Here is a 26,885-nt window from a genome sequence, read left to right as displayed (position 1 = left end):
TCTAAATCAAACCTATCCTATCCTCTATATAAACTTCCAAAAGGGTCGCTTAACATACTAAGCATTTATTAACAAATTTCATTTCTTCATGGCCCATTTGAATCGTGCCAGACTGAAATAGTAGACTAAATTGAATGCAAATCATGATATCTCTTTGTGATTTGTTGTACTATATCTGATGTATTTAATTTACTTGCTTGGAGGTGGGGTCAATGGCTATGTTTCTATACCATATTTTGAACTTAACCTCAATGTGAAAAATTCAATTAAATTTCATAATTAATCATGACTACTCATAAAAGATTGTATCATTAATGCATGTTGACAGCTAATCTAAATGTAAGCAAATTAATTAACTAATAAATGCACCTAGAGGTTAGATAATCCAACATGTATGGTTGCAAGAAAACTAAAGGTTAAGCTTCTTCTTCACCAGATACATAGCTAGGGACAAGTCAACATCCTTCCATGCCTGTATACATGCAACTCCTGTATCTTAAGTATTCAAAAGTAGCCCATGCCCAATGGTCAATTGGAGGGTCTCATGTGCAGCACCAAGTAGCAATGATGAGTAGAAATCAAGCTCAAATATAGTCCGACTGACAATTACTATTTTTATACCAACAAAAGATATTGAGATTAAAAGAAAAAGGTTGTGAAAATAATAAGGAAGAATGAAGAGACCCCTATGAGCATTCCTCATTTTTAAGTGGAGAAATTAAGGGTGTGGGTGTTTATATATAGAAATAAAAATATTTCATTCTCTAAAATGAAAACAATGAACATCTTTAATTTCAACCTTAAGAAATGATATTATCTTACCTTTATTCATTATCCTTTTTCACATGGTGTAGATATGAAGTACAAAAAAAGTCAAATGAAAAGAAAAAAAAAACATATATGAATGTTAATTGTCTAGATTTGATTCACCTTTGTACTATATTATAGAGTGGAGAGAAAGTGATCAAATGGCGGTGATATAAATAATTTTTTTTATTTTTAAAAAATAAATGATGCATTTTCCAAAAATTGTGTTTTGAAAAAAAAAAATCACTTTCATTTTTATTACAAAGCAATTAAGCCCTACCTTTTAATATCTGTAATAACCCTACCAGTGCCAGACAATCTCTCTCTCATCACAAATCCAACCCTTTCATAGCTTCAAACCCCATCATCAATGTTAGTCATTAGCTCTCTCTCCCACCAAAAAAGGAAAGATGTGTCAATTTGAAAACCACAAAATCAATTGCATGTGTTATTTTTATAATGTGATTGGTCATGTAATCAAGAGAAATGCTTGGTCGCTTCCTGAAGTGTACAGTTTCAAATCCCATAAATGTCTATGCTTGGGAAATCAACCCCATTCACTATATTCTCAAGTCACTGCACCCAGTGCCTTGCTAGGACTTTTGCTCTCTAACCAAAAAAATAAATAAAAGGAAAAAAGAATCAACTTTGGTCTCAGCCTTGTAAGAAGGTGATGATCATCATGCAAGCCAAGAGAAAAGAAAAAAAAAAAAAAAAAACCAAAGAATATTCCACCCCATATATTATCGTTAGTTTGTTAGGTTTTATTGAATATCGAGGTGCTCAAGTATATTAATATTTTTGAATGCTTCATATTTTGGAACAGGTTTTTGGCTATAAAAAACTAAGTATAAAGTTCATGGCCTAGACCCGCCACTTTATTTTGTACCTTAACCAAAAAATGCACTACATCAATAGCCTTTCTTCACAATTTCTCTCACAGTGAATGGATGGCTACTTATCAAGACTTTTAAGTTTTGAACATAAATGTTTTTATTTTATACAAAATTGACAGTATTTACTTCTATGAAAAGGCAAGTTGAATAGACAATTCAAAAGATACACTACTTAATTTTCTTGTCAATAAGAAATCTAGCATTGATGAGAAAGAGTTCCACTTTGGGTTGTGGAGCTTGCAGGTGAAAAAAATGTGCAATGAAGTATAGCATCACTTACCCTACATATAAGGCAGTATCTATTGTTAATTGTCATTGAATGTATGGTGATTTATTTTTAGCAACTTGATAGAGAGGGGCCAAAATTTCAATTATTGTAATAAGCACTCAGGGAGAATATTGATAGAGAAATGAATGGTGGGATCTAGTTGGGTCCAATATAGTTGTGTTTTTATTATGGAGATAACCCTATTCCTATAGCCTATACACTCCACACCTATTAATCCAAAGGTAGAGTTTTACAATGCAATCAAGTAGTTGGGGACCCACCTCCTTCAACCCCTCAAGCCGATAATGTTTGAAATATTGCATAAAAATTGACAATTTCACTTGTTACATTGAGTTGGTTTAGTCCTTGTCAAGGAAAAAAAATTGATGGTGTGACTTCAACTTCTAGTTGAGAATCTAACATAGATTTATTATAAACCATTAATTTTGACTTTAGTTATTCAGATACATTCATGTACACATGTATAAATGGGGTAAAGCTTTGGACAAATACTTCAATTGAAATGTATTGATGGAGACATTCTCCACTTTCTTAGTGAAATTAGCTAATGTCCTATCAATTTAGTAAAGTTCAACTTTTTTTTCTAATCAAACTCTACTATATGTGCTCTATGATAAGACATGATAGATACATACATTTACTTTTATTTTAAAAATTATAAATAATGTTATTATTTTTAAGCAAAGTACTAATCAAATCTATCACATTTTTTCATATTACTTATGGTAAAAAAAAGAAATAAAATATATGATTAACTTGGGACTAATTTGTATTTGCTTGTACTAATAACATACATGACATTTATTAATCATTAATTGTGTGAAAGGAATGGTAAGCATAAAAATATAGAACTTCACCCTTTTGATATGAGTTCGAAGAATAATGATTTATATTTTTCTTACTTTATATCGAAAGTGGGGCTAAATCAAAAGTTTAGGACTAATACGTGTAAAAAGAACAAAAGAACATGGCATCTCCTTCCATATCTACCTTCACCAGATTGAGCCAATTGAGACTTGACATGAGTTTAAGGTATCAAAAAAGTTGAGATTGTACAATGCTTTTAATAATTATTTGTTAAAAGCATTGTGAAAATAAAGACAAACGTCATTCTCCACTTTCCACTTTGGCTTCAATTCAAGTCAAGATTTATTTTATTTATTTTTCAAATTTTATATTTTTCTCATACTCACCATATTCGTTACATTGTATCGAACTCCTTTTAGTAACATTCCATAAAATGAAATGACTCCATTTTAGTATCAGTGCCTGCAAGTAAAGCAAACATGCTTTGCACTGCATTATGAGTTAATTATTCAAAAAATAATATAATACAATGAGTGAATTAAATAAAGCAAATAGTGATCCAGTGCATACAAGTGGGTAGCACATTTTAAAGATTGTCCCAACAGTAGGGAATTGCTGTGCAATTTCCCAGGGCAGCAGGCAAAGGGGGGCAACAACCCTTCCCACTTTTTTACTTTTTCCCTTTCTCCAAAGCAAAAACAAATATAAGGCTTTAACCCTAACTGGGTGCATTTGATAAGTTATTTTTAATACACAAAAGTTTACCATAGGGCTCAAAAATTGAAGCAAAATTCCAAAACCAATAGGAGATGTTTCAAATGGGATATGCGTAGGTATGTAGGGTGTTAGATTATTTAAACAGTAATTAGTGGTTGATCTATTTCTTAATCAGTGGCGTGTGCCATGCATGAAGCAAATTCCGTACAATCAACACGTGCATCTTTTTCCTTTTTTGACATTTTTGTGTTCTTTTTTAGGTAAATGTCATGAGCTAAACCCCTAATCCCAACCTAAAGTGTTGTAGCGATTGGACAACACTGCCTGGTATGTATGATTAAATATGGGTAATATTAAATTCAGGAGTTGTAAACTTTTAAAAGTGTGTTGTCTTTTTAGGGGTAATCTCTGCAGTGTTGCAAGGATTGGTCGGTGATAAATTATTGGCAACATCTCAGTCTTTACCTCTTTTTGAGGATTTGAATAATAATATTGGCCTTTTGCTTAGATTTTGCATTCTCCCTTACTCACTCGTCTTCATTCCTTTGGCCACGGATGTGGCACCTCGAGACAAGTTTTATTTCCTGCACCATTTTCATTAAGCAAGTAATGGTAATCAAGGATTAAATTTGGTCATCAAATATGGTACAATTTGGAACTCTAGACAAGGACAAAAATGTGAATCTTGCATGTAGGCTTCTACTTATCCACATGTCAGATTAAATAGTGGGTTTCAATATATGCCACATAAGGTTCTTTTTTCTTTCGAATGTGGGATTGATAGGAACATATTCACACATTTACTCTCTTAACAATCCCCCATAAAGTGCAATAGTGAAGGAAAATGATTATGGGGGATTACTATACTGGAATCCAATGGATCAAAACTTGTGCCCTTAGGCTATGAATCAACCTTAGGATAAGTAGGTTTTAAGTTATAAAAATTTGGTAAAAATTTAACCTTTTTATGAACCAAGATTTTTTTTTTTTATCTATGATAATAATAATTAAAAAAAAATACTTGTTATCCATATTGATACTTCAACTTAGAGTTGTATATAACATTTTGGCTCACATAGGTCATGTGTCTTAACTAGATATTCATGAAAGTTCTAGAAAATCTACATAAGTTGTCATATGAAAAAACCTCATTTTTGACTCTTAAATAGGGAAATCTATCAACTATGTCATGCAATTATACATGGCACCCATAAAGGTATTTCCTAAGAGTGTACATGTACTCATCCTTAATCATTGTAAAATATGGTCCATCTATACCTTAGAGATGGACTCTCAAGTATAAATAGTTGATAAAGCATTTCATAGTCAATAAGTGACTTGCTATTACTTATATGAGCCTACTTTTTTAGGATATCCATTCTAGGTTAAATTATCATTACTCTTGATTTTTGTATTAGGAATAAGTCATATCTTTCTTGATGTTTCTTCCACTAATTTCTTACCTAGTGGTTTAGTTAGAAGATTATCCAAATCAACTCCAACTTAACAAAATCTAGAGATATGATCTTTGCCCCAAATAGTTACCACACAATGTTGAGCCTTAAGTGTATTTGTTTGTTCTTTCCATTAAATATCTCAACCTTAGCCTTGGTTATTGTAGTATGGTTATTAATGCATAATCACATATGATATTGGTTTCTTCCATGATAGGATGTCTTTCAAGAGGTTTTTAAGCCACTCAGCATCACAAGTTGTATTCCTTGAGGCAATAAATTTAGCCTCCATAGTATACTAAGTTATACAAGTTAATTTATTTGAAAGACTTCTAAGATATTGATTATCCTTTGAAGGTGAAAACATACTCACTAGTGAATTTCATCTCATCTAAATCAAAGATCCAACTAGCATCATTGTATCCTTCAAATACATTTAAAAATCCATCATAGTACAAAGCATTCTATAAATGGCATTTTAGTGTTTCTGGTTGGGACTTTGGGTGTATTGACTTAATCTATCCAATGTATAGGTAATGTCAAGTCTGATATAATTAGTTAAGTATATCAAGCGACTAATAATCTTAGGCAACACCATGTTCTCTTTCTTCAACTATGAGATGGGATCAAATAGAGTTGACACAAACTTATAGTTAAGTGTTCAAACTTCCTTAGTATTTTCTCAATGTAATGTTCTTCAAAAGTTTAAGTCCATTAGGTATTTTAATCTTGATCCTTATGATCAATTTTCCTTTCCTAGCTCTTTCATGTCAAAGTTAGAGCCTAGGGATCTTTTGTTCTCATAGATGATCTCTAGGCTAGTTCCAAGAATTAACATATCATGTATATATAAGTAAATGATGATGTTATCCCCAAGTTTACTAGAAATAAATTTATCAACATCATTAGTGAAAATTTTATTTGATACTAACACATGATCAAACTAGTTGTCACTATTTAGGTGTTTTTTTAAATCCAAATAGGGAATTAATTAGCTTACACACCTTTTATTTCTCTTTAAGAACCACATAACACTTTAGTTGATCCATATAAATTTCTTCTTCCAATTCCTCATTTAAAAATGCTTTCTTGATGTTCATCTGGTATATCACCAGGTTATGAATGGAAGCTAGAGCCAATAATACTCTAATGGAGGAAATCTGATCATTGGGTTAAAAGTGTCATAATCTACCTCATTCCTTTATTTATATCCTTTGATAGCCATTTGTGCTTCATGCTTTTTTATAGAGGCTTCTAGTTTTAATTTCCTTTCAAATATCAATTTATTGCCTATTGTCTTTGCTTCAAGAGGTAGATCCACAAGTTTCTAAGTATAATAGATATAATTGATTTGAATTTTTTATTTGTAGCCTCTTTCCAACAGGGTGCATCAGGAGAAGACATACTATCTTAATATGTCTTAATTAGGGTCCACATCTATCATGAAAGTATAGAAATCATTTTCAAAGTTTTTTCTTTCCTATCTCATTTGCCTCTTATTAAGCTAATCTTAGAATATTAGTTAGATTTATTTCTAATTTATTTTTTAATTTAATCTTCTTTATTAGTTTTCATAGGGAAGATAGTCTTAAAGGAATCAACATTTCTTTACTATAGTGTTCACTTTCACTAGGTTATTATCATATTTAACAACCAAGAATTTGTATGTTGCAATATTTTTGTCATATCCTATAAACATCGCATGCATCAAAATTTTAGGACCTACCTTTCTTTTTTTTAGGTTCAAGAAAGAGAGTCTTTGTAAGGTACCATCATACTTTGATGTATGTATGTTATGTTGAGTGCATAACATTTCAATAGCTCATATGATGTTTTACGATTTTCTAGTATGGTATCCCATTTTGAATAGGACATGGAGAGAAGGTAGCTTCCACCTATAAGTTCAAGATTGCTCCTAAACTTACTAACATGACATTTATCATGTTTTTAAGGCCATATTCTTCCTTTCTTTGACTTCATTAGACTCTTGATAGTACGATGGTGTAATCTCGTGATCTTCACAAAAGGTGTTGAAGGGGTTAAACTTACATTCTTCTTCCTTATCAGTTTTAAGTCTTTTAATTTTCTTATTCAATTGGTTTTCTACTTCAATTTTATATTTTGAAAACCTTTCTATTGTTATTTGTGTTTCTCAAGAGTTATACCTTTGTATATCTTGAGTAGTCATGTACAAAAATTATGTGGAATCTTTTATCACCTCTAGTTATTATATTTTAAGGATCTCCTTAGTTGGTATGAATTAGACTTTATGGTTTTGTTTCTCTTGCCACTGTTTTACGTGTTTTCATAGAGTGATTTTATATTTCACCAATGATTCACATTTTTCATGGTTTCCTAGAGACATTGGAAGAATCAATTGAATGTCATCCATTTTCTTCATGTACAAAAAGTTAACATGTCATAGTCTACCATAACATACATCACAAGAATTGACCAAGTAGAAGTAGAAACACTATTATTATTATTAATTTCATACATATTCAACATAAAGGGGTTTATTACAATATCTCTTCCTAGCAAATACATCATTCTTTGTGAGAATGATTTTGACTAACTCAAACATGATCTTTACCCTTGCTTTCCTAAGTAGAGTAACTACCACAACTCTAACAAATGTTTAGCATGTGAAGGACATCATTGAGTGCAAATACTTTTCTTGAGGTCAATTGGAGAAGAGTCTTCACTTTGCCAAAATCATGAGCAAAGGCCTCGAGTTGCTCATAGATACCTACTCCTCATGTTGCCTTACTATAGTCTAGGAGGTAAATGCAATTCTATTGCTACAAATGTACATGGTAGCCCCTTAGTCTACTACATAATCATTTATATTAGCAAATGTTCACCTCAAAGAAGACTACAACATCTATCACATTTATGTAAGCCAAATTAGCCTTAAGGGTGGACCCTTTACTCTTGTTTCCATGGTGGTACCACGCAATGTGGTGCCTAGGCTTTCATAAACGAAGTGTTTTCTCTTCTTCTTTATTGTAGGGTTTTGGACCTTATTCATCGAGTTGGGCTTGAATTTAAGCTTGGAGTTTTGTTTTTTAGAACTTTTATTTGTTTAACTTGAGTTTTTCCTCTACTAGGTTTGCCTTAAGAGGATAGCTCCTCACCTTTCTAGCCTTATTGCATGTTCTATTATGTTTCTCAATTTGGATGTGGATGATGACATCTTCAAGAGAGATTTGCTTCCTTTCATGTTTCATATTATTATTATAATCTTTCTAAAAATCCAAAAGGTACCCTACCATAAATGATTAGGAAGTTGTATAGTAGATCATTTGGAAATTTCTAAATTAAGGAATCATTAAATAATTCATTTCAAAATTCTCTATCCTCAATCATTTGAAAATTTCTAAAATTTAGCATACATTAAATAATTCATTTAACAAAGTGCCTAAAATTATCTTTAGGTTTGAGGTCAATCAAAACATGCCCAAGGTTCATTATATCTATGGCTAAAAAAACTCTTTCTTGCCATCTTTTGAAGAATGTGCCATTGAAGGGATGGATTTTCAAGTTGTTGAGTCTGACGGAGAACAAAAACTACAAAACCCACCAAGGGTGTGCAAGGCTTTCACTTAACTTTCCATAAGTCTATGAGACTTTAGATAATGAGTTTGAATGTATGCTAACTAAGATTCTTCTTCCTTTCCAATGTGGGATTGATATCAACACCTTCACACATACATTCTTCCAATAAGATATTCATAGTACTTGAAATACCGAATTTATGAACTATAATTCATGCTTAATATTCAATTTTTGGTTAAATTTGAATTACAAAACAAGTGTGAGATGTCTTCAAAATAGAGTATTTTTTACTTATTTGAGTGTGATTTTCCTCTAACACTACTCATCTTAAGGAAATCATTTTATTAGAAATTACGATTTTATGTTCGGACCATAAAAACTTTGAGGAAGAGAGAGGAGGATGGTAATTCATTTTATATTGTTTGATCGCAAGGAAAATACAAAAGATGAAATATATAAAGCCTTTATGGAAATTTCATACATTTCCTCTCCATCTTTTGTTTCATATTTCATCTTTCTTTTCATTTTATCACCTTCCCTGCAAAATCCAAATGAAACCTAATTATCATTATATCAAATATCATATCAAGACTTATAGATTATTTCCCATCTCTCTCCTATTTTTTTCATTTCTGTTTTTTTTTTTTTCACTTCTCATGTTCTTTATAAGAAGAAAGGAAATCAAAAGACTACCCTATCAGATTGAAATATGAAAAATTGGTTCAACAACAACAAAATGAATGACCATCCCTAAAAGCCCATGCCATACAAATGAAGGCTTCCCATCAACACCATTCTATTGAGATTTTCATGCAATGATTAGGCCCATACATAACTTGGCTTGTCTGAAATAGCCTTTCTGGTCCATTGGGCATGGGCCCAAGTATTAATAGAGTGGGCCAGGGCAGTATGAAACTCAGTCCAATGATCCCCCGGAGCCCATCAGCCCAACATTCAAAAACTGGACTTGGGCATACCAAATTGGAAATTTCACTTGGGTTTTCTCACCTAGGGAAGTCCAATGTAAACATATTACATGGTTGGATTAGATTTACCTTTAGGTCATGTTCAGAACGTTGGAATAGAGAACGGGAATGAGAAACAAAAGTTTATTAGTATGAAAACCAAATCTCACTCTTACCATGATTTTGATTCCTCTCTTCCACATGATACTATGATTCACTTCGTTCTCATCCTATTTCCATTCCTATTCCCACATACCAAATGCACTAAATCATCTGGACAGTGAAAACCCGGTCACAAGCTCTTAAACCACTGTTTAGAAGAAGCAATTGCAATCTTAAGGATACCCATGATTTGAATCCTCCCTCACAAAACTCTAGCTCCACTAATATACCCACATCCACCAAAAAGACGAGGGCACAACATATTGATTCAATCACATAAAGCATCATAGTCCAAGCTTAAGCATTCATATTCCATTAAGCATTAGTCTCCATTGGTTCCATGGGTATATGCCTACCTACGCATCATTACTGCAAACAAAAACCATCAAAACTGAAACTATTGTGCTTCCCAATCACAAAAACACAGAAATTTTCTAGCAGATTACAAGTGTCTAAGAGCATTATATATACAACATATCCCCAATACCAGACAACATGACCAAACCAATTCAGAGCATCAAAACCGTGGTGATTTCAGTTACCAATCAGGCTGGAGTTATGTTCCTGGTACAACTAAGGGGTTGGGAAATAGCCTAAGTATACAGTCCCGTTTCATTTGCGCTAGATACAAGTGTGAGATTACATTTGCAAATGGATATAACTGAAAAATAAAGAATATTTGAAGAGGAGGTGGTAGAGTATATATATGGAGCAATAACAACTTACATGGGAGTATAATATCAAAAAAGCAGAAGCAAACCAACAAAAATTTTCTTTTTCATGATTTTCCCTTCGCTGCAGCCCCTTCTCGCTGGTTCCTGAAGTGACTGAGAAGCTGCTGTGCCTGTGTAATACACAGTTCAATATGTCATCATCTCTCGCATGTCTCTTGGTTACTCTCTCACAAAATTTACTCAAGAAAATTGAACACATAATATGTTGTTGATGGGGAGCAAAAATAGAACAAATGCAAATTCTGATTTCCTAGTCTACTAGATGTGGTAAGAAACTCTAGCTGCCTCCCAAATGCTCCAGCCAGTACTACTATTTCTGGTGCGGGAAAAACACTTGATCAACACAAACCCACCCCCCAAAACACCAAAAGAACTTTCCACTATGTAGATTGATCCGTTATTGAAAGGTTAATTATATGATAGATGCCACACTGGCACAAAAAGCACACATCTCTCTACGTTAGAAAATAAAAGCTAATCACATCAGGGTGCATCTGTCATTTCACTGAAAATGGAGTGCTACTTTCATAATTCACCACTTAAGATTTTGCACTTTTTTCCCAGGGAAATGACAGCAATACCCTCCATGGCACAGCATGATCAATGGGCAAACAACTAGAGAGCTAAAGTACCTAAAAGAAGAAAAGAAAAAGATTAGGCTCTATACCTTCTCCTTGGCTCTCGGTGTGCCAGACTGAGATAAGGCAACAAGGGGTGGGATGGCTCCTTCTTGCAGAACCAGGGTACAAAATTTGGGACTGTTAATGCATAGTTGCAATAGTATGGAGGCAGCATTTTCCTTTCCTCGCACTGATCCTGTTTCGACAAGCTCAACCAACAAGGGAATGCCCCCTTCCCGTACAATTGCAAAGCGTCCCTCTGAAATTATTGACAGGTTTGCAAGAAGAGCAACAGCCTTGTCAACCATTCCTGTAGCAGGTTCCATCAATTGAACAAGATACTTCACAGCTCCTGCTTGAATTATACGAGGCTTATTTTCATGGCATATTGATAGGTTAAACAATGCAGTAGCAGCATCTTTCTTCCCTCTGAGAGTCCCTGAGCCCAGAAGATCCACCAAGGCTTTAACTGCACCAGAACATCCAATCTTAGCTTTGTATTCTTCTAAAACAGACAGGCTAAACAGAGTTGCTGCAGAGTTTTCTTTGGCTCCAGCATTTCCTGATTTCAGAACATGGATAAGAGATTCTATAGCTCCAGCTTCTGCAATAATGACCTTATTTGCATCATTAATGGATAGATTCAAGAGAGCTGTGACGGCATTCTCTTGGGTTTGCTTCACTTCTGAGTATAGAAGTAAAACTAATGGTGCAATAGCCCCACAACGGCCTATAATAATGCGGTTCTCCATGTTGTGCTTTGCCAGAAGCCTCAATTCCGATGCAGCTACAGTTTGCAATTCATTTGATTGACTCTTTAGATCTTCAACCAGTTTCTCAACATGGGAAGAGGTGGTCAAATCATCAAATTTTGGGTCGGAAAATGGAAGGGATAGAATTCTCGGGGGGCCACATTTTCCATTGCTGACCATTTCCACTTTTGTTTTGGAGCTATGAAATTGTTTTCCAGAAAACCATGGAGAGAATTCCAAATCTCTATTTGAAGGAGAAGCGTGACACTCCGATGTGATTTCTCCAGACAGCCCTGTCCCATTTTCTTGTTTATTGGATATCCTTGACAATTCAGTTGACGCGGTAGGTAAGGAATCAATACTGGAAACAGCACTTGAGGTTGATTCAGTCCTGCTGTGAATATATGACTGTTCAGGGGATTGTCGCTCCAACTTTTCAGGTTCCCTACTCTTGCATACATTGGATTCTTCCCCACCAAATCTGGTGGAGACATCAACCTTTAATTTCTCAATTCCATTTCCAACTTCCAAAGAGGATCTTGATGTACAATTGCTACTGTGTATGGAACAACGGAAACTATCCATTCCAATGACATCTTGAGCAGATACATGATCCAATGGGGATGGAACTGGGGTTATATTAGTATGCTCGGAAGTCCCAGAAAGTGTTATATTGTTTTCCTCACACCAATTCTCTATCAAAGCTTTCACAGTGTAATTGGGGATGAGATTTGCATGTGCAAGAGTTTGACGGGTTTTTGGGCAAATCATCAACCCTTGATCGAGCCATTTTTGGATGGAAGACCTCTCATAGGTCTGACCAGATGCCACAATCACAGGATCCATCATGAGTTCCAAAGACAATGGGCAGCGGAAATATGAAGGTATTCGGACACCATTTATAGCTTCAAATCCCCCAAGTCTAACCATGCAATCACGAATATGGGAGACGAGTTCCACAATTTGATTGATTTGGTCTAATTCATATGCTGTTTTATTGACTTGGGCATTCATTCTCTCCCTTTCCACAGCCACACTCTCTTTCAGCAATTCCTGCTTTGATGTCAAACTAAGGGACTCAATAATTTTAGCTAGCTGTTGAGTATGAGGAATTATCTCATCTCTTTGACTTCTCAGAGCCTGTTCTATGTATTCTGATATTCTTTTCTGCTCTAAATGTTGAAGTTTCTGCATACAGTGCTGAAATATTTATACGGGGATTAGGCATGCACTCAGCTTGACCAACCAAACAACTAAGTGATGGCAAAATAAAAGGCAGCACCAAAAAAATAAATAAATAAAAATAAAAATTATAGAAGACAAAATGAATAAGGAGTTTGTCACTAAGAACTGTATCACAACATAATAGAAACAATGGAAGCAAGAAATGAACTTCAACTTCAAACTCACCTGAATGCTGGTTAAATTTGACACAGATGGAGACGAATGTAACAATCTACACAATATAAAACAAATCTCCAGGGAAGAGCTCTGGATTTTCATCACCAATTGCTCACTCTGTAGAACCTGTAGATTCCAAAGGAGAAATTAAAAGAGAAACATATAGGGAGTTTTATAAAATTTAAAAAATACAGAGGAAGAGACCAGATAATAAATTGTCATGAAATTTTTTTCTTTTTCTTTCTTCCCTTTCTCTTCTATAAACTTGGTCTTGTAGCACATTTTTTCTGCTTGCCTGTTTGGAAATTCCAATTTTTATTTTTTCTTCAATACAGATTTTATGCAATTGAATAAGATTCACAGACCATGATCCTCACGCATGGGATAGAAAGAAAGTTCCACAACCAAAAACTAGATGTCATAATTATCACTATTACTGCTGAAAAGCATTTCAAGGAAAAAATGAATTTCATTATCAATTGTTAGAAAAGAAAGAGAAAAATTACCAAAAAAAAATCCAACCAAAGAATTCTCTCTCTCTCTATTTTTTAATATCTTGTGTTTCTGTAATGGATCCAGGGGTAAGAGTGAGTCAATGGAAGGGCACTTACACTGAAAATCTTGCTCATCTTTGGGCACCAATTCTCCACAAACTCCCTAGCCTCATTAACAGCCATATCCAACTCTTCGCATTCTTTAAATAGAATTTCATCTGATGGTATTTTGCAATTAACAACATCATCAAGCACCGGTTTCAAAAGCTTCAATAAGCCGACCATATTTCTGCAATCCTTTTGAATGGGCATAGGTTTCAGTGTCTGGCATGAAACCAGATGGATGAACCGAGAAATGCTGTTAATAAGACATCGTACAGACTTAGTGTCCATCTGACCTGTTTTGATCAAACAAATCCCAAAAATTAATAATATAAAAATACAAAAAATTGAAAAATAAAATATTAAAATTGAAATTATCGACAAGATTTCATGGCAAGAATATGTTTTGATAATACTTAGATGAATAAATATGTCAACCAATAAATATCCTTAGATGCAAAGACACACAAGTTATTGAATATTATATGTTAACTGACGTAGATCTTGTTGATGTTCAAGGAATATGGGAATTGAGTCAGCAGGAATTTACTTGTAGCTCAAACACTTCAAAAATGAAAAGAAAGGGGAAATCATGCATTTGAAATGCACATTTTGTTTCAAGACTCACCAAAATTCCATATCTTTCAAATATGTGCATCAGGTACAATTGCTGGGCTAGGAATATGAAACACAATGGTAAAAGTAGGAATAAGGTGCATCAAATTTAAAGAAGAGGGGAAAGGAGCCCCAGGGAGAAATTGAAGAGGAGAAAGTTGTAACAGGGACTCCCTCAGTGGTGGAGCCAGCTCAAGTGTGTCAAAAAGTTGTATAAAATGGTGTAGATAATCAGAGCCCTGAAACAATGTCCACAGAGCAGTATATGGGCTATTTGGTATGCTTCTACAGTCCAGTAAAAAATTTAGAGACTGATGCAAATAGCATACGAGACCAAGTGTTGTATATGGAGCCAGTGGAGCCAGTAAGGCTGCATTGAGAATCACATGTCTGTGGCAGATGTTCCTGTAAAAAGGTAAAATTCTCTTATTTCCAAGTAAGGATGTTGTGCCACCATAAATCCTTCTGCGGCACACTGCAGCCTAAGCAAGCCTCTACTTCATCCACAAGCCAAGATATTGCTCTGTGGACACCATTTCAGGGATCTGATTATCTGCACCATTCTCTATGACTTTTTGACACCCTCGAGCTGGCTCTTCCCCTGAGGAAGTGCCTATTACAACTTTCTCCTCTTCATTTTCTCCCTTGGGCTACTTTCCACGGCAATATTGTAAAAAGGGCTGCCAGTGCTGAACCCAACCCAGAAAATGATCCAGCATTTGGATGAATGTCTTGCCCAGTATAACTAGTACCCCAGCTAAATATCATGCACTGGTATTGCTTTCTGCTAAACCAACGTACATAAAAGAAGAGACACATGAAGTTCCTGTGGAACTAAATGCTCCAACAGTCAAATTAACATTTACATATCTCACTTTTCTTTGATATGCCCCAACAGACATATCCATGACTACAGGAGCAACTGCTGAGCATGTAAAATAATTAACCATGCCTGGAATTGCATTTACCAGGGGATTTTACATGCTGAGACCCAGAAATGTTTATATTAAAAGTCTTGACATTTAGACAATACAAGGGATTTTTCTTTCTTCTAAACATTATCAGTGTAGTGTAAATATGATTAAATGAACTTAGATGCCATAAGCTACTCAAGCTTCAGGCGGAATCGTTCGAGTTTGAGCTATTATTCCCAAAAAGGAAGCCTTCCACTGAAATTAAACATAAGAAGGACTTGAAAAATTTTAGGCATGGATCCTAAGAAGCCAAAAACAAAAACAAAACAAAAGGAGGAAAAAAAATTCCTGAATAGTTGAGACTTCCATTAGGACTTCAAAAAAGGAGGTGCATTTCACTTCTCCCTTTTCCTTTTTTGGTGGATAGCATTCTATTTCACTTCCTTCTTTTCTTTATGAGGAAAGACATGGAAACTAAAAATAAAATCAAATTTTGAATGTTAGTACCTAGTAATCCACTCTTAGAAAAACAGAAAAGTAGAACCTCCATAAGCTGTTCCTAATACAAGAAGATTTACTTAAGTGGGCATTTCGGGTTCTTTTTTCCTTCTTTTGGAAATCAAAACAGCATAAAATATGGGAAACAAAATTTTCCCTTCTTTTCTTTTCATTTCTGCTCGTTTCTCAGCAACCAAACAGAAGCTGTTCGAGTTCATCCATCCAAAGCAATTTTCTCTACGATTTTTTCAGAAGAGCAATGATGTAAAGCCTACCCATTTGAGAAAACAATCTGATCAAACATGTTCCAAGATCATGAAACCCATTTTCCAGCAAATTCACCACAAACCCAGAAAAGCTTCAAATCTTGAACCCATAAAAAGCAAAGCAAACCCACTACATTTCATCACATACCCACATCAACACCACACCTAAAATTCACAAATTCATGAAAGAAAAAAAAATCAAAACTTCATACACAAAAACATAAGCTTTAATCACGACATACCTCCCTTGATGTGGATTAAGATGGTAGATGAAGGCATGTATGGATCAAAAAGCAAGAAACTTTAACATGAAACTTTGATAGGACTGACTGAACTTTTAACAATCAGCATAAAACCCTCATGCCCCAGAGCTTTGTTTATTACAGTGCACCATGAGGGAAGAGAGAGAGGAAAGACATAGGCCAAAAAAAAAGAAAATTGGGGCAATATAGAAAATAGCTAAAATGGTGGGTCCCTTTTTAGTTGGAGATTTGTTGGGGCTTGTGGTGAAATTAATTAACAACACAGACATAATGACAAGTAGAAGATGACTGATGGAAATTAGAAAAAGATTACTCCAATCATTATTTTTTATTATTTTTTTTTACTTTAATTGTTATTATTATAACTAGCTTACCTAATACAAGCATGCACCCTAATATTTATACCATTATTTAAAAAATATAAATATCTTCTTTAAATTTATATACTAAACAATTTTCTAAATTAGTGGAAGTCGGTGCACCTTTGTTATTCTCAAAATCTTATAAAGTAGGTTTCATCATTTTATATTTAAATTCATCATATTGCTCAATACCTTAATCTTGTTATTGATACATGATTTCATTTTTTTTTAATTTTTTTTTATTATTTATATCATCGTCCTATCTCCAATGACCCAATCATGGCAGAAATTCCGGAGATATCGATTCAATCTTTTATGTAATCTAATTTAATCTAATGTTTAATTATAAAAATGAAATATCCTACTATTTACTTGTAGAATAAATTATATACTATAACAATCAAAAAGCTAGTCGGTTACATGTATCATTCCACACCTCACAAATTGAAGTAGTGGTGATAATTTTAAGTTATTTTATTAAATCATGTGGTAAAGATAAAAATAAATAATAAAAAAACATTTATTTCTATTTATTTTGGAAATTAAATCAAGTGGTTTTAACCTTTTAGTAATTAATAAATATGATAATGGAGGGGGGAGAATAATTCAGCAAGAGAGAAGACGATATGACAAGTCTTTTGATAGAGAAAAAGGAAGTCAAGGGTTGATTTAATTAAGTGAAGAAAGGGTTGGTTGATTTAATTAAGTGAAGGGAGGGTTGATGACTGATGAGAATGAAAGATCCAACAAGATTACAGAGAAGTACCATGATTGGGTCTCAACTCTGAAGAGGAAAATGTGATATTAAAATCACTTAAATATCCCTTTATTTCTGCCATTTTTACAACTCACCAACCATCATCTCAGACTAAATTCATTCCCACCAACAACAATCATGTCCATTTGGCTTCTGGCTAACTTGGAAGAAAATTTTGGCACTATTTGCTGGTGGGCTTTTTGAATTCTAATTATTATTATTTTTTTATATATAGTGGTATGATATAGCTTTATCAAAATAATTGGGGTAGAAATTGGAAAAGTTTCTATCAAGTCAAAAAAAATCTCTCATTGAGAAGTCAAGGGTATATTTGATAATTTTCTCAAAAATAAATTTGTATTCTTAAAAAGGGAAAATAATGTTTGGTTGAATGATCGTTTTCGAAAAGGATTTGAAAAAACAATTTTTAAGAATAGATTTTGGAAATAGTTTTATAATGTTTTGTACAATAAACGTCTGTTTGAAAATTTGAAATGTTTTTAATCTATTTTTTTATATTTTTAAATTTATTTTTAAAATATTTTATATATGGTGTTTTATTTTTAATGATTCTCTATATTTATATAATTATTTTTTAAAATAGTTATGGGAAAACAATTAGAAGTTGTTCTATGAAAATGTTATGATTTATATTCTTAATAATAGAAAATTATTTTCTATTTTTAAATTATCAGATGTGTTTTATTTTTTATTTTTTTATAAAAAATAAAAAATTATTTTCAAAAACAGTTATCAAACATGTCCTAATTTTTTAACTTTAAAAAAAACATGTTTGATATATTTTATATATATTAAATTAGTTCCTAAATAGATTTTTTTTCTTAAAGATAGAAAATGGGTTTCAAACTTATAAAACATATTTGACAAATTTTCTATAAAAATAGTTATTCAAAATTTGTTTTGAAAATAAATTGTTTTTTAGAATAAATTCCAGCAACTTTTAATTGTTTTTAAAGAGTATTTTAAGCAAAAAGATAAATAACACTTTTAAAAAAATTAAATTATACATTAATATATAATATCTTCATGAAAAATAAGCTAAAAAAAATTGGTTTTCATATTTGACTATTCAAATAAAATTTTATTCTTAAAAACAATTAATAACTATTTAAAAAAAAAATGTCAGACATACCTTAAAATATGTAATGATCATTTTAAAGAACACACTTGATACCTTGTACATAAAGGGAAAAACCATTTTAGGGCAATAATTTTAACCTTATGATTTATTATAATTTTTAAATATTTTTAACAATTATCCAATAGTTTTAATAACTTGATAAGGGCTAGAGATAATAGTATGATGAACATTCCAAAGTATTTATTTTGATGGTTTGGTGTTCCCAACAATTTTTTAAGACATTTTACATCATATATAAGGGATTCCTTTGGGTCGGGTCGAAGAAATAATGTCACTAAAAATTTATTTTAACCATTGGTGTATTTATTCCATTAAATCTTATTTAATAATAAGATAGTGACTAGAGAAGACCATAGTTGTTTCCTAACACAAAAGTAAACATGACCACACCTCATCATAACTCTATAGAAAACATTATCTTAGGCTTAAGTGTTTGTGCCACATACACTTCATTTTAGGTACATAATTAATACCATAGATAGAATCCCACCTAACCCCACAATTAATTAAATGATTAAAAAAAATTTTAATAAAAAAAAGGAAAGTATTGTAGGGTTTTTTTAATTGTCTCTTGGAATATTTAGGGCTTAATGCCCATTTCCATTGAAAAGGAAGTGGATAAAGAAGAGAAGTCAAACACTTTTCTATTTCTCTTGAGTTTTACCCCTTGTAGAGAACTTTTGGCAAAGCCCAATTTCTTCAACTATGCTTTGAGTGATTAAAAGTTTTTTTTTTTTTTTTTTTATGTATTTTCTTTTGTGTGTGTTAGGAGTCAAAGTCATGCATGATGTGGTTTGAACCTAACAAGACATGTCAAAAGCTTATCCATTATTCTTGTGGGTGTTGTTGATATTCCCTTTATCAATTATTTTGGGGATTTTATGGTTTTAATTATATTTTTATTTTTATTTTTATTCTTAAATAATATAGTGTCATTTTAATATCTTTTAGTGGTATGGAAAAAGGCCATGTGATAAATAAAAAATTATAAAGCATTGATCGAATATTTATCAAATTTGTGATCTAGATGATACAAATATATGATATCGGGTACAAATAAATATCATCAAAGTATAATATAAAATAATAAAATCAAATTATTTATGTTGTAATTAATTTGGTTTTTAAATAAACATTCATGCCGTAGGACCATTCCATAAATAATAGGAATGAAAATTATTCAACCCAACTTTGACCCACCATCAACCACTGATTAGGACTTAAAAGAATATTCCCCAACCTTAACTAGTCAACAATCCACAATTAATCTATATGGTCATATGATGCTTTCATCAATAAAGTAGGTCACTTTTTTTCCACAAATTTATTTATTATTGATTAGACATCATTAGAAGTTAATATTATGTTTAGGAAAAAAAAATTAACCATTTGTCACATCATTTGAATTAAAAAAACCAAATCATTTCTAATAGACCTTAAATTAATCAATTTCCAATCACTGGGGTTAATGGATAAGATCAGGAGGAACAATGGGATAGGATGGTATCAAATTGATGATGCCTTATGAAAAGAAAAAAAAATCATAAAATTTATCCGTTTTCAATATTTTCTAACACAAATACAACTTGCTTAAACATAATGAGCTGGGTTTCGGTCTAATTATATCATATTAATATATATAATTTATATACAGGTATATCACTCAAACACAATTAATAAAACTTGAGGAAAGTCATGACTTAAAGAGATTGAAAATATATTTAATAATGTTTCTATTTGGTGAATTATTTTTCAATTTTTTAAAAGTATTTTTTAGATTTTATCAAATATTTGATTTTTAAAAAAAAATATTTTTATATTAGAAGTATTTTGTAAAAGTACTGTCAAACAAACGAGTCTAAGATAGAAGATATTTATATATGAAATGTCATCATATAATGAAATAAAAATCCCAAAACCTTATCTACATTAACAACTTTGAACAAATGTGTAGTCAAACTTGAAAAGAAGTTTGGTTGGCAAAATCAAAACCCCACCATTATTTTCTGTTACATAGCTTTCATATAAATCTAAAGTTAGGTTTCTCATGGGTGTCTGCCAGATTCCTATATTTGTAGGGGGGGTGGAGGGCTCTGTTTGCATTGAGATTCCTACCATCTATACTTCACCCAAATGGGTGTAGGTATCCAAAATGGTATATGTAGGGACATCAAATTTTCAAGTTTGTAATGGAGATTTTTAGTCTAAAGGGGTTGTAATTCTAACCATTTATTTCACCATTAGGGCAAAAAGATTCATGATAATACTTATAGAATGTGACTTATGTAATTATTATGTTTCATTCACATTCTCTAGAGTTACTTTAGAAGGATATGTGTATCTTTGACTTGAAAATTATTTTGATATTTAAAAATTTATTTGATAAAATTATTTTTGAAGAAAAATACATATATAAATTTATTGAATAGGATAATAAATTTTTTTTGTGTGGGATTCATTCAGTGATAAGTCTCCATCACATTCCTCTGCAAAATCTAAGAGAGCCTGAGGAATCTATGAAAGGGAAGGAAGGAGCTAAACCCTACATGAAGTGATTCCAAAAGAACCCACTCAAGTGGGATTGAGTTAAAGGGTCTAGGGCAGGAAAATAAAAAAGAAAAAAAGAAAACCTAGAATTTGAAATTAGAATAAGCTATTTTTCTAACATGTCTTAAAAAGAAATATTAATTAAATAAAGTTTCTGTATTTGTAACTAGATTGGCAAACAGTATCTAAGTGGGATCCCAAATGAAAGGTATAGGTTGAAGTAGGGCAGTTTTGAAGCCAAGATGACCTGTGGGTAGGGTGGCAAAGGGAGGGGCCTACCCTAGTAAAGGACCATGAGTTATTAGCTAGCTGGTGAGGGAAATAGTATACCCAAATGGTAACCCCATTGCATTCTATGGATGGCATTCTCTTTTAGCTACCCCACTGCTCCATTCTCCCTGGCAGTGGCCTCACTGAGAGCCCTTCAACTTCTGCTTCACATGTTCAAGGGCCTTCAAACTTGTGCCCTTGAGCAATGTGCCTAGCAACCAAACCATAAAGCATTACTTAAAAGGGTTTTGAATCTTATTTTTGTTCTATGGTCTCATCACATGGGCTAAATAATTCTTTTTTTCCTTGGTTTAACAGAGACGTCTACTTAATAATCATCGATAACCTTTGCCGTATACGGCATGTTGCTACTGCAAAGGGATAATGTAATGAATAAAAGAATGAGTTCCCATATGGGGGGTGGATTTTGAAGAAAGGACAGTGACTTCAAAAAGTTTTCATCTTTTTATCATTTAGGGAAAACCCCCCACACCCACCTTAAGCTTTCGCTGCCTCTTCAGCTTATGATATCCAGCTAGGTATATAGTGAAAAGTTGGGACCTTGTGGTGGACATAAGCCCATGTCAGTACATGGGTAACTCAAAAGAAGAGTGAAAGAAAGGTCCGGATTGCATCCATGGAGCAAAGGCATGTGGTGGTTTCACCCTCTGGCTTCCAAAATGGAGGGGTAGGGCCACTGATGTTACAATGGGTAATGGTGTGGCCTCATGCCAAACCTCAGGCCTCAGGTGTTTCCACTTATGTCCTCAGAAAGGAGACATGCCTTTCATAGGAGGGCATTATTAAAGCACACATTTGGCTTGTCCTCATCAAGCAAGAGGCCAACTGAAACACCCCAAACCTAAATTCTGAAGAGCACTGCACTTTTCCCCTGGTCATGGACACCCATCTTTCAAATTTTAAATCATTATTTAGGAGAAAAATGAAAAGGGAAAGCATCATTTTTTTTTCCGGTCACATGCATGGGGGCATAGTATTGAATATAGATGCTGTCCTTTGTTCAAAAAAGTTCTAACACATAATACAATAATAACACATCCATGGACAATGCAGTGTACTTGGATGCAAGATGCCTGAATCACTGGCTTGACCCCGTTCCCCCAGAGACCAGATCTTGGCAAGTTTACTAAATGGGCTCTGTCGGCACTGACAAATTCGGCTTTTCTACATCTCTAGGCCCAGAAGCCCAAGTAGGTTCTGCTGCCAACCAAGCCAAGCACAACGTAGCGTGAAGGTTTGGCATGGTTTCATCTTCTTTTTCCTGTTCTCATTTGATGTAAGATCAAATATATACAACATGAAGCAGGAATTAAAAAAGACCATATGGACAGCAGATTCAAAATATAAGCATTACTTCAGGAAATTATGACATCAAAACCAGAATAGCAGTAAAACTGGCAGACGAGAGAACAATCAGAGAAGAACTATGTCAAAACCTCATCAAGGAATCCCATGCATTCATAAAGGAGCTAAGAAGTTAAAAGGCTAGTTTGATTCACTACTATCTCTGAAAATCCAAAACGATCCAAGTCCTTGAATAACATGCAAGGGATTGAATCTTACAGACCGGGAATAGAAATGGTTGATATACTAAAAACAAAAAGGCACATCCCAAAACTATCTCAACACACAAAAGTGGCTCTGTGTTTTTCATCTTTCATGCTTCATGGATCAGATTGAGCGCCCAATTAACAGCTCCATGAGCTCGCCTTTCTTCAGCTTTGAGAACCCTTTCATGCCTCGGGACTTTGCAAGGGCCCTCAATTCTGGTAGTTTTAATGCACTCAAATCCCTATGTTGAGCAGATTCCTGTTCTTCTGCATCTTCATCATCGTAAACCTCAGTATCTGAAGACTCAGCATCTGACAACTCATCAAAGACATCCCCATCTGGGAATGTGGTCTCAGGCTCAAGCTCTGGTTCAGGTTCAGGTTCAGGCTCTGGCTCTGGCTCTGGCTCAGGTTCTGGCTGAGAATAAGTCTCAACTAGGCTCTTCTTTTTCTTCCCACCCATATTTGGATAGGAGACAGAATTTACTGTGTCCCTCCCAGGATAGTATTTTACTCGTGGAACTGGAGATTTACGCTGGAAATTTGATGCTGGCCTGGTAAAAGAGGCATTAGGTTCTCGGGCCTCATCCCTCATACTGCTACTTAGATCAAAGAAACTTGTGCTTTTCTCTTCATCAAATGGGCCATTCTGATCAGGCTGGCTCAAATTGAAGTCTCTGCTACTACTTCTTCTCTTACCTTGTTCAACTGAGTGCTTTCTCAAGAGTTTAAGAAGGGAATCCACATTTTCACTCTCTTTAGCTTGTCTTTGTGATGCTTCACTCTTCCTTTCTTCTTTCATTGCTGCTCTATCCCGAAGCTGAGCTTGCACCTTCCTGAATAGTTCCACAATCTCCTTTTCTCTTGGTCCTGGGGTTGCTGTTGCTTGGAACTTTGGGCTACCTGAAAGAGAAAGTAATGGCCCATTTTTTGATGATAAGAATTCAGATTCTTCAAGGTTTTCAGAGTTGTTATTCTCTTCATTATGCCTGTTCCTGCCTCGGGAGAATCCATGTCTGCTTTGCCTTGAGAAGTCTGGGTTTCTCCTATTGCCACTAGAACTTGCATTGCACATAAAAGATGCTCCCCTGGATATGCATTTTAGTGGTACAATCTTAACCTGTGAAAGGGTTTTGTAGTCACACCGAGAAGTGCAAGGGGATAAAGCAACAGCTCTTCTAGAAACCCCTGAGCAAGGGAGACATCTGCCATCCGATGGTCCATAACCTACAACCACAGCCAAGACTCATACCTATAAGTCCAATGCATTATAATCATTCATTGGATGGAAAACCTTGTCTATGAAATGCAACCTCCATGAGCACCCAAATTACATAGGCTTGCAATGAAAAGTTTAAGAGAAATTACGGGTTCTGACCAGGATATTTACATGGCAAAAATGTTTGGATGATCAGCTGGTTTTGGACTATTTCCCTTGACCTGATGGTTTCTATTTTGAAACCCCAGTTAAGAGACAAAATATACCATGCTTCTGTTCATAGACATATCCATCAATGCATTTTAAAAACCGAAAACTCATGTCTCACACAGTTCATGACCTAATTGAATAAAAAAATCTTAAAGCAAGACAAATCAATTGTATAGCTATAGAGCATAAAAAGAACAAGGAAAGAAAAAGTGCCAAGGTTGTTCCAGTAAAATTATCAATTCTCAGTCTGCTTCAGAAAATATAACTCAACTTCTAATTAGTAGCAGTGTCGGATTTTATAGTTTACAATGAAAAAAGATGGTGACATATAGGTTTGGAGAATAGATTTTGAAGTTAGAATTGAACTCCCAGCTCTTAAGAGTCAGATTCAACAAAGCCCATCAAAACGCCTAGACATGACTTCTAACCCGACTTTACTATCAAAATTAAAAGCAGCTGTGGCTTTTTTTTTTTTTTTTTTTTGATAGGTAAATTTTGATCCCCCATTGCAAATGAACTCACCAAAGACATTGACGAGGCCGCGAAAACTTTTAGTAATAGAAATCCAGAATATTAATATCAACAGAAGCTATTGAACAACAAAGCAACCTCCAACATACCACGCATAAGTATCAGCAACGTCATGTAATAAACTACCCACAGAAACATTTCATCAAACGGATGGCATGCAACACCCAAATTTCACAATTCCCAAAAGCTTAAACAGAGAGACCAAATGGGAAACAAAAGTTTCAACGTAATCTCGAATACGAGACCCAGAAGACTCATTCCAATCTTCATAACCTTTTCTCATCAGCAAAGATTAAAATACATCATAATAAACATAACAACATTAAAAAAGTCCCCATATAACGCAGGTGGATATAAACAAGGATAAAAACGCAGAACATCGTGCACGTGGGTAAGTAATATTTGAAGTCAAGTGCAACTACAAAACCCTAAATCTCCATTTGGGTGCCGAGAAAAAGGTATTTGTGAACATTTCCAAGTTTTTTGCACTTATCCGGCGAACCAAACAGAAGGGGCTAAAGAAGCTGAATCAGTAGATACTAGAGTATAGAGGGAGAGAGAGAGAGAGAGAGAGAGAAGAGAAAGTACCTGCGGCGAGATGGATTGCTCGAGACATGGCTATGGAACGTCTCAGTGGGCGTTTCGCATTTTCAATGTTGCGTGTTTGTTGTTGCTTCCAAATTTATTTACTCTGCATATTTGAATATTTGTCAATTGAGGGAAAAAATATATATATTATTATTATTATTATTCTTATTATTATTATTACATGAATTATTTCAAGTCAAAAATTTATTTATACTCTATAATCCAAAATTTCTTATTAAATATTTCATCTTTTTTTTTATACCTGTAATAAAAATAAAATAATTGATATTATAATTAGAAATCAAATAGGAAGTGAAAAATTAAAACCAAAATATTGATTTTGGTGATTAAAATTTATTCTCTATGATTCATTATCCCTTTCATGGGTAGATATTTTTTCCTATTTCATTGCAACTCCATGACAGGAATCTCACCTCCCCAACTCTTCTCTATACTTTTTATTTTTAAATTTATTTTAATCACATTTTCCTGAATTTTCTTTCCAACTACAATTTTATAATTGCTTTTTTTTATAAATAAAAAGTTTTATTACCAAAAAAAAAAAAAAAAAAAAAAAAGGCAGAGTAATAACTCTAATATAATGGAAAATTAAGAAAAATAAGATTTCTTTATCATTTTAATATTTTTTAAATATAAGAAAATAATAAATAAATAATGTGCATGTATGTTTTCAATAGGTTACTTTGTCCTTCAACCCACATCAGCCTTAACATTTTTGAATTAGTATTTTTTTAAATTAATAATTTTATTTTATTATTAAATTAATAATCTTAATAAAATAGAACCAATAAATAATTTAAATAATATAAAATCAGAGCTACTATAAAAACTCAAAAATTCAAATTAGCTTGTGGATTGTTTTGAACAAAACCGTATCTTGTAAAACACAAGCTCTGTTTCAATCAGAGATCACATTTTCTAAATATGGTTTCATCTACAATGACTGCAATATTAACCAGGCAACCTGGCATCCAAAACACATAAGGCAATGCACAATAACAGCATTCAAGGAAAACCAGCAACAAGCCAAGCACTGTCATGACTCATGACCTTGAGATGAGCCAGACTTGACATTGGTCTTGTGGAGCCATAGCAGGAAGAGGAACAGCTATAGTTGCCTTTCAGCAAAAACCAGAGCATATGATGTGTTCCATGATTCACCCCAAAATGTATGAATAGAGAAAAAAATTTGTAAAAAAATTTGTAGGAACATGCATAAGGGTATTCCAAAGTAAAAAATACAGAGGTCACATGTTGAAGCATGATCAGTGCAAGCCCAAAATAGGAAGGTGGAGCTAGAGACACTCCAATGTCCCAATATAAGCAATCCATA

The 26,885-nt window shown here is 33.4% G+C and overlaps 2 protein-coding genes across 2 annotated transcripts; both read right to left on the bottom strand.

Annotated features, from left to right (window-relative positions):
- Nucleotides 1-10,042: 10,042 nt before the first annotated feature.
- On the bottom strand, nt 10,043-16,496 carry LOC100266964 (U-box domain-containing protein 3). The gene is made up of 5 exons (XM_010654073.3): nt 16,294-16,496; nt 13,774-14,054; nt 13,172-13,288; nt 11,057-12,961; nt 10,043-10,499 (listed from the first exon to the last, which is right to left on the bottom strand). Exons 1-5 carry the CDS (start codon nt 16,328-16,330, stop codon nt 10,434-10,436), a joined length of 2,406 nt encoding a protein of 801 aa, XP_010652375.1. The 5' UTR covers nt 16,331-16,496; the 3' UTR covers nt 10,043-10,433.
- A 6,362-nt stretch (nt 16,497-22,858) lies between these two features.
- Nucleotides 22,859-26,885, bottom strand: LOC100261778 (rho-N domain-containing protein 1, chloroplastic). The gene is made up of 2 exons (XM_002277948.5): nt 25,532-26,885; nt 22,859-24,210 (listed from the first exon to the last, which is right to left on the bottom strand). Exons 1-2 carry the CDS (start codon nt 25,557-25,559, stop codon nt 23,105-23,107), a joined length of 1,134 nt encoding a protein of 377 aa, XP_002277984.1. The 5' UTR covers nt 25,560-26,885; the 3' UTR covers nt 22,859-23,104.

This window comes from Vitis vinifera, chromosome 7, assembly GCF_030704535.1.
Source record: "Vitis vinifera cultivar Pinot Noir 40024 chromosome 7, ASM3070453v1".
In the NCBI taxonomy this organism is placed as follows: Eukaryota; Viridiplantae; Streptophyta; class Magnoliopsida; order Vitales; family Vitaceae; genus Vitis; species Vitis vinifera.
The sequence above is the reverse complement of the archived record's forward strand: the minus strand, read 5'-3'. Positions and strand labels throughout refer to the sequence as shown.